General features: G+C 41.0%; 1 protein-coding gene across 3 annotated transcripts in view; it reads right to left on the bottom strand.

Annotated features, from left to right (window-relative positions):
- Positions 1-79: 79 nt before the first annotated feature.
- The window catches only part of plekhd1 (pleckstrin homology domain containing, family D (with coiled-coil domains) member 1), a 12,595-nt gene continuing 3,308 nt past the window's right edge, over positions 80-9,366 (bottom strand). For all 3 annotated transcript variants that reach the window (XM_050061280.1, XM_050061281.1, XM_050061279.1), the window contains 9 exons: positions 7,473-7,566; positions 7,202-7,291; positions 6,723-6,799; positions 5,520-5,611; positions 5,382-5,434; positions 4,730-4,824; positions 4,535-4,628; positions 3,236-3,438; positions 80-413 (listed from right to left, as the gene is read on the bottom strand). In XM_050061280.1, coding sequence (XP_049917237.1) covers positions 131-413; positions 3,236-3,438; positions 4,535-4,628; positions 4,730-4,824; positions 5,382-5,434; positions 5,520-5,611; positions 6,723-6,799; positions 7,202-7,291; positions 7,473-7,566 — 1,081 coding nt within the window. In that variant the 3' untranslated portion in view covers positions 80-130. The remainder of the gene's footprint in view (positions 414-3,235; positions 3,439-4,534; positions 4,629-4,729; positions 4,825-5,381; positions 5,435-5,519; positions 5,612-6,722; positions 6,800-7,201; positions 7,292-7,472; positions 7,567-9,366) is intronic.

The raw sequence follows: 9,366 nt of genomic DNA on the forward strand, positions 1-9,366 counted from the left end.
ATTGAATTGTTTCTAAATCCCACAAGAGACATGCTTTAAACGCCTGAAATTACTGTAAAACTCCCTCATTTTCAGCTGCTGTTGTAATAAATGTTTTCATCATCTGACTCTTCATCTTGTGTCGACTCTTTCACTCTTTTATCTTTATAAAAATCTTTCCTCTGAAACAATATCTGAAAGGAAAATGAACCTGGCAGCTGATTAATACGCTGACCTTTAAACTGACTTTGAGCGTTGCTGTGTCATGTAAGCTGAGAGCAGCTGAGTCACGCTGTGTTACCTTGAGCTCAGCCTCGGTCTGCTGCTTGTCTACAGTGAGCTGAGAGAGCGACTGCTGCAGCGTCCGGGCCTGACACGAGTAGAACTCCCTCTCCTGCTGCAGGACTGTAGCTCGCTGCTCGTTCTCCCTGAGCCTGGACGACAGGGAAGGACAGCACATTCACAACATATACAACATAAAATATATCATGCATATTTTTGTCCTAACCTCCTCATAACTCAGACTGTGCCAGTTTCTACTGATTTGGGCATTATTTAAACCCTTTTCAAAGCTCCAAGATTAATCCTAAAAGCTGTTTTGTTGCAGAAAATAAAATCTGGATTTCCACTTCAGTTGCCCTTCACTGTCAGGACTGACAAGGTTGGTGCCCTGCTGTGTTGACTGAGCTTTACAGGACTCAGATACACACAGACAAACACACAACTGTAATGTCATCACAAGGTTAAGACAGGAACAACAGAGCAACTTGTGCGACGCTTAAAGGAACAGTTTGACACTTTGAAAAATTATATGCCCTCTGTGAACGTGGTTATTATACAGCATGTTGTCATTTCAGATGCTGGTCTTTACACAGATTTAACAAACAAGATATAATGTGTTAATTGTTTAGCTTAAGAGGTGCTTGAAGGCAGATTTTCTTTCCTTTGTACAGAGCCAGGCGACCTGTGTCCACCTGTTCACGGTTATTTATGCTAAGCTAAGCTAAGCAGCTGCTGGCTATAACTTCATATTTAACATATGAGAGTGGTAACAATCTTCTTATCTAACGGTCGAACTATTGCTTTATTTAGTTGAATATCTGCTTTTCTTTAAAGTGTCTTGAATCATTCATAACGGTCCGGAGCCACGTGTGGCTCTTTCGCCCCTCTGCTGTGGCTCCCGGTGGTTTTGGCAAAAAGATGATATAGAAATTACATTTTCGGGGCGTTGGTGGCTTAGTGGTAGAGCAGGCGCCCCATGTATAATGCTGTTGCCACAGCGGCCCAGGTTCGACTCCAGCCTGTGGCCCTTTGCTGTATGTCACTCCCTCTCTCTCTCTCCCCCCTTCATGCTTGTCTGTCCTATCAAATAAAGGCTAAAAATGCCTCAAAAAATATCTTAAAAAAAAAAGAAATTACATTTTCATTTCAGTTGTTCACTGTTGTAGGCCTTGTGTGATTCTTACATTCTCTTTTGTAAAAATGTGTAGCCTATTGACAGAATAAAATAAATGGTTTAACATTTCATCAACTAAATGCGCGTCACACAGCCTTTTCCCTTTTCCTTTAAATTTTGCCGAACCTCATTTCCCTAGTTTCTAACAGTCATTTTTCATTTTATTATCATTGTTATTTTCAGCACTGTAAAGCATCTTTGAGTGTCCTGAAAAGCGCTATATAGATATGATGTATTATTATTATTATAAGGCTCAAATGTGTTTTGAAGCTCCAGGCAGATTATTTGAGAGCCAAGATTTTTTGGCCAAAAATGGCTCTACTGATAGCAAAGGTTGCCGACCCCTGGTCTAGTGTGCAGGATTTAATGGCATCTAACAGTGGCTAGAATAGAGGCTGCAGATTGCAACAAACTGAAAACCTCTCCCGTGTGTCAAGCATGTAGGAGAACTATAGTGACTAACGTGAAAATATGAATGAACCGATCTAGAGCCAGTGTTTCGTTTGTCCATTCTGGGCTACTGTAGAAACATGGCGGACTCTGTGGAAGAGGATCTGCTCTGTGTGTAGATATAAACGTCTCATTCTATGTTCACGAAAACACAATGATTTTTAGGTTTACATGATTATAAACTGAAAACATTCCTCGTTTATTCCATTTCTGTCGATATATTCACCTAAATCCTGCACGCTGGACCTTTAAGCTCACTCCTGGATGTTTCAGCTGAACGTCTCTGTCAGTTCCTGTCTTCACGATTTTTTTTTACTGTTCTTTTGCAAATGTGGGATACAACAGGCAAAATCTATTTTGTTATGTTTTATTATATTATACTGTATTGTTTCTAAGCTTCATATGTTCTTTCATCATATGATGGAAAAACAGAAAATATGTTTGAGAAAGAAATGTTAAAATATAAAAAATAATGAGAAATTGAGACATTAGACATGTTCAAATGTCTGAAAATGATCATTATGATGTAATAAGTCCTGTAATATATACCACCTTTGTAAAACGTGTCTGAGTGATGTTGATTAAATTTAACTATCATTTCTGAGACTGTAGTTTCTGGTGTTTTCACTATTTTTGCTCCTGAATAATGTAAATAAGGTGGAAAAAATATTAGAAACACCTTTGATGAAGGAAAACATGTTTTTATACTAAATATATTGTTGCTGTATCATTGAATGTGTATGTTTCCAACAAAAACACTTGTCAAATTTAACTGCTTAAAAAAAATCTGGTTGTATTTTTGTATTTTTCCATGAAGCTGCAGCTGTTATCTGCCAGTGAGAGGAGGAGCGTGCAGCTCATGGAAACATAACGTTATGGCTGCTATATTTCAGAGTGCCTAAAAGAACATTAGTGCTACACAGTCAATAGCAGCTGCCTGTAATATCCCACTTACTGGTGCTGATCAATGGGGCTGGTTGTTTACGGATCAATACACATTTCCACTAGTAGTACATTCTCAGTGCAATTAGCACAGAGGATCCCTGGAAAGGCTGCAGGATGCCAACATGTAATCGCAGGCTGAAGCCCTGCAGTGAACATTTTTACCTTGGTACCTCAGTACTGATTCAGTAAGCAGGGTTTCTAATGTGACGCTGACACTTATATGTTTATTATATGGTCGTGTGAAAATGTAAACAGTTCTTTAAATGCTGCCTGACTGAAAAACCAAATGGCTCAGAGAAGTGTAAGCTTCTAACTGGTGTCCAGATGTTAAAATCACAAACATACATTTGCTGCAGCACACCAGTATGATCCCAGTCTGATGCTGGATTCTGTTCTCTCACTCACTTGTCCTCAGCCTGCTCCTTCTCCTTCAGCAGGATCTTCATTTGATCCTCGATGTGTCGCAGGTCCTGCAGCAGGTCCACAGCACCGGGGTCCTTGCCATCCTCAGACTGAGCCGAGCTCTCCTCTGTGGCCTCATCCTCCTTCTCCCCCCGCTCCTTCACCCCCAGCAGCTCCAGGGTTCGTTGTTTCTCCTGAGAGAGCTCCTGAAGGACAAAACAGTAAAGCTCAGACCGGCGCCCTCACACCTCTGCAACTTTTCTCTGCAACGTTCTACAGCAGTTTGATCTAGTCGCAAATTATTGGGCCTAAAACTAGGCTGTCTATGCGGTAAAAAGTCACAAATACTTTTGAAACTGGTGCGACATGACCAGAGAAAACAAAGAAAAGGGGCTGTGGCATTTGCTTTTGCTCAAGAGGTAGAAAACATACAACTACTGGAAAGCACAGCACCACACCGCACCAATAAACGCTCCTGTGGTGTGTGATGTAGTGTAAGCTTTGCCATTTTCCATAGGAAACAATATGGCGGCTGGCAGGTAACATTCTTGTACTATAGCTAAACAGTATACGTTTCAAATAACAAATAACATCTATGTTCAGTCAGTCTGAGTTTGAGAGCACGACGCCCCTCTCTTTCAATCAGCTTCTACACTCTTTGTGTCTGTGGTGGTGGCAACATACAACAATTAAGAATTACAATTACTGTAGTTTGAGCCACAGCCCAACATTGTTATGATACAACACTGATTGAAAACTGGCAAAATTTCCCATTAAGTTAAATATAAAGCTACAGCCAGAAGTAATTAGTGTTTATTAGTGAGCTTGGAGGTGCTGGTTGGGGTTATCTGCAGCTACCTTCAGACAGAGCGCAGAGGACAGGTGTTCCCCACCTGTTTCAGGCCTTTATGCTAAGCTAAGCTAACTAGCTGCTGACTGTAGCTTCATATTTAACAGACAGACATGAGAGTTGTATTTCCCAAACGTCAAACTCCTCCTTTAATTCTTGAGTTTCGAAGCGTTTATAAACTCAGAGTTCATTGTTTCCACATGGCTCTCATCCCCTCCCACAGAAAGTTGCGTCAGTGTAAAACAAATTACGTCAGCAGGATAATGTGACGAGCAGCCTCGTTTGTTACACAACTTATGACATCAGCTGATGTAACATTACGTGATCTGAATCAAGCGCCACAGTTCCAACTCATCAATAAGTTATTCTTGTCACAGTGGACTATCCGCGCGCACACACACACACACACACAGTATCTGTGAATGAGTGACCAACAGCTTTTAGTTTCATACCTCGATGGATTTCTGCAGCATGATGGTCAGACTGCTCAGCTCTTCTTTTTCACTCTCAACACCTCTCAGGGACTGAGCTGTGCCGTCCAGGTCTCTGCCGTCAACACACAACATGAAACAAACCACATTCATTCACAGGCTTGTGCAGAATAATCAGTATGAGTTCACATAAACATAAAGTAGTTGAGTTTTTACAGTTTGATATGCTCCTGCTCCGCCTTCAGCTCCACCACCACCTCCTCAAACTTCAGCTTCTCCTCCTCCAGAACCTGGTTCAGACGCTCCAGCTCCTGCACACACAAACACAACTGTGTTACAGGGTGTATTTAGGAAAATGTTACAGATTATTAAAATGAATGATCACATTCACTGCTACTGCACAACAACACAGTTTAAAGAGGACCTGTTATGCTCATTTTCAGGTTCATACTTGTATTCTGGGTTTCCACAGCAACATGTTTACATGCTTTACAGTAAAAGAACAATTTGTTTTCCTCAGATTGTCTGTGCTGGAACAACTTTTCATGTTTCTCACACTTATGTGAACATGTAAATAAATATCCTTTTCTTCTTGTATTAATTATTTAGTTCATTTATTCAGCAAAAACCTTCAAACACTTTTTGATCAACCTTCTCCAGTGTGATGATTTGCTGTATTTCTGTTTTATATTGCAGTAAACTGAATATCTTTGGACTGTTGGTCAAAGACTTCTGAAGACGTCATCTTGGGCTCTGTCTTTCAATTTATACACTTAATAATTAATTAATTTATAAAAATATAATCAGTAAAAATGACTGTTTGCCTCACACGTGTGATGATAGCAGAGGAGTAAATAAGAAGCCTCACCTCTCTCTGTGCTCTTTGATGACTGAGCTCTTCAGTCTCTTCCATCAGTTTATCTGCAGACAGAAAATCATTTCACATGAACCTGCCTCGGCCTGTTAAACCTTTAAAAAGCTCAGGTGACTGTGTGTCTGTGTTCACCCAGATACTCCTGCTTCTCCTTGGCCAGCTGCAGCCCCTGAGCCTCCAGACTCTCGATCATGGCCTCCCCCAGCTGGGCGTTCTTCCACGTGCTGTCGGACAAACACAAAGGTTTCAACTAAACCGAGAAATGATCAGTAAAAACACAGCGAGCACCCAATATTTTAGGGATGATAGTAAAAGGTTTCAGCACGTCCGTCCAACACTTTGATCCAGGCTGAAATATTAAACAAATTGTTCATACATTCATGTTCCCAACAGGATGAATTCTACTGACTGTGACCATCCTTTGACTTTTTATTCAGCTCCACCTGTTCGAGTTTTGGCTTTGCTTCTCCCTTTCCTTGTGTATCGTGTTTGTCTGTGTGTTGCTGGGTGTGGACTGTTGGCTCCCTCCTTCTGCCAGTCCACCTGATCCAGCTGCTGATCCTACTCACCTGCACCTCACCCACCAATCAAGCCACCACAGTATAAACCCCGGCTCAGGCTCTGCCAGATTGTTCAGTCTCCCATGTGGTACAGATGTCAAGGCCTTCAGACTGTTCAGCCATCAGTTCCCCTGCCTGCCCTACCTCACCTCCTCAGCCAGACTCCTGATTGCCTCAGTCAAGATTTCAGCCATCCAGAAACCTTTCACAATACACTGTGCTCAACCTTCCTCTGTGTCCAGGTTGTGCTTGTTTTTGGGCCCTTGAACTGACATCACCAGCAGATCAACGTTTCATTTACTCGCTGATTTCAAAATCTGTTTAATGAATTGCCATAAAATTCAGTACATAAATTCATGATCCCCAGAGGATGAATTATAGTAACTTTGATGCTCTGACTTTTCTTCAGGCCAGTTGCAGCCCTTACATATTTGGTGTCCTGGGCGAGCCTCCCCCCATCATCATGAGAACATTATGATTTACCATCATCCAATACTAGTTTTTACTTAATGGAGCTTGAGAGCGCCCTTAGCATTTGCCTATACTGCCTATACCACGGGCCGGCACTGCTTCAAGCACCATTATTATATTATGAGGTCAAAATGGAAATTTGTCCGACATTCCCATCAGCCTCATTAACATTTTTTTTCTACAAACAACAATGTGTCCCATCTAAATAATTCTACAAGCCCATAAAAATTCATGAGTCATGTCTTGTCAGTGTGTGTGTGTGTAATCCCTTCAGAAGACAAATTTGTTTTAGTCATATACTCACACTTTCCCCGACTCCTGCAGCATCTCCATCCACTGGACGTGCTCCTCTCCAGACTCAGCAGCCAGGACTATGGTGCCCTGAGGGACGGATACACAACATCACACATCAGCAGTTTGTCAATAATGAGATTAGGCTCTAAAACAGACAGAGGATTTTCCATCTTTGGGCTGCTGAGACAGTAAAAATTGATATAACACTGTTGTCACCCAGTGTGCAGTTAAATTCACTCTATGATGTGTCACATTTATTCAGTATGAGGCTGATTTAACTCATTAAAGTACGATTCAGACAGAGATATTTCAGCTTGGCTCTGCAGGCTGCTTTTTACAGTCAATTGTAAGTTTACACTGATGCTATTTATTGCATGATGTCTGTCTGCACCTTTATTTCCATGTCTGTCTTTGAAATTCTACTTCAAACCTCTGTAAAGCTGATAAATAATAGAGTAATGAAGGAATCAAAGTGTGACAGGATCTTACAGTGAAGTCTTCCAGGTTGACCACGATGCCATGGGGCATGCCCATGTTTTCATTAGCTGACACCACACATCCTCCCAAAGGAATGACTCCCTGAGACACAAACACATCACACCATTATTCATAATGTTGCTTCTGGATAATTTAGGTAAATGCCTTGTTTTTAAAAATGCAAAAAGTGACTTAAACACACAGTTATTAAATTAAAACCTCCCACATGTGTATCATCCTCCACCACCTCTTACAGGTGTTCAGAGAAGACGCAGCGGCTCACCTTGGGGTGGATGTTGAAGTACCTGTTGGTCTCAAAGTTTCTCTTCTCGCTCTCTGCATAGTAGAGCAAGAAGCTGTCTTTGATGATGAAGAATCTTTGTACCGAGGAAGACAATGAAAGCAGCAGTGAGTCAATCCTGTGGGGCTGAAAGGAACCAACGTCTGCTGATGTTCTCACTAACACATTACTACTGTTCACTGACATCTTAGTTCATTGTACAGACAATATGAAACATTCCTGCTTCTGACTCTTTATACATATCATTATTTAATTCACAAATAACAAGTGTACTGTGAAACAGATCCTGTGAGGGAGCTGCTTTTTATTTTATACTTAAGATCACATTTATTTTTTGTGACCCATTAATATAAAGCAGCACTTTCCACCTGTCATCATGGGCTGCGTGTCGATAAGTTATGTGCAGTTAAACAGTTTGCTATGGACTGTTTACAGAGGCACAAGTAAGTAAAATTAAACTAGTATAAATTATAAGGAAAGTATAAATAATGTATAACTGTCCCATGTTGGAAAGGGCGGTCTGACGGGCAGGTAAACGCTGAAAATATTGTTTTTAGGAGGCTAAAATACATTCTGCTGCTGCCTCTGTCCACAGCTGTACATTGCTCATCTGTGTCAGTACTCCTGCCTGCTTCTCCAAACTGGGGTCAAGCCAACTGCCATCTTACTCTGTGTAATACACTACCTGTGGGTAAGTACCTCGTACAGCCCCACTTCAAAGAATCCAACTATCCTTTTTTCCCTTTGAAACCACCTTTCTTGCGCTGCTTTCAGACGCCTTTCACAAATATTTAAACCTTTAAACGCTGAAATAAAAATTGGTCTGATTTCTTCCAAAAACATGGGAAAAGGGCAATGAGAGACTTGATGAGAAATGTCCCACAAATTACAAAAGAAAAAAAAATTGTTGTCTTATAGCATCAAGCTACAATATTTAAAATCTTAATTAAGGTTTGTCACAAATGAATTTTCAAAATGATCATCCTATATTGTCTGAATTGCCCAGTCCATCTGAATCGTATGCATCCAAGCTTGTCACCTCCTTTTATTGATGTCAGCATGTTCTTCTGTCAGTTGTGCATTTGTGCAACCATGAAATAAAAGTCACACGTCTTTGCCACTGTAAAAACCTGCAATAAGAAGGAGTCATGGTGGAGAGGAAGAAACAGTCCAAACCGTGGCTTCATTGCACTGTATTGTCTAACATTAGAATTTCAAGTAATGGTGGAAACACCAGCAGTATGCTCCAACATCTGTCTACACAACAAAGGTTTGAAATACAGGAACATCATGTATTTGACACTTTACACACGAGTGCTAGTGCTTCCCAACGAAGCAGCACGTCCATTACCGAGGGTAAATATCCTGTTATAATAACATTAACGCCACACAGGCAGGCTTAGCAAGATTTTTCTCTTTGACTAGGAAAATGTACACGGAAAAAATGCTGAACAAATATTCTCTTATTTCATTTGAGATGGTAACAGACTGTTGCTACAGCCAGCTCGACTCTCCCATCACCTGTCACACTGCTGCACAGGGTGGTGAGATGAGCAAAGAACAAGTGTCACTGTGCAGTCACAAAATTCTCAGAATCAGATATTAAAAAAGTTGTATTGACACTGTAAACCTGCGAAGGCCTGTTTTATTCCACACAGAACATTGATCAGGAATCAACAAGGGAATCGATAAAGAATCGGACGATAAGCAGAAATTAATTATAGCTGCTGCGCAGTGATGGGTCGGGTCCGGGCATTTTTAGGCAATTCTGAGCAACAAGCAGAAGAATTGGAAGACATTTAGGAATTTAGCAACACAATCTGCGTTTTGCATCAGCTGAGGCTTGAACTCACAACCTCTGAGACTAAGGATCAAT

Source organism: Epinephelus moara, chromosome 14, assembly GCF_006386435.1.
Source record: "Epinephelus moara isolate mb chromosome 14, YSFRI_EMoa_1.0, whole genome shotgun sequence".
In the NCBI taxonomy this organism is placed as follows: Eukaryota; Metazoa; Chordata; class Actinopteri; order Perciformes; family Serranidae; genus Epinephelus; species Epinephelus moara.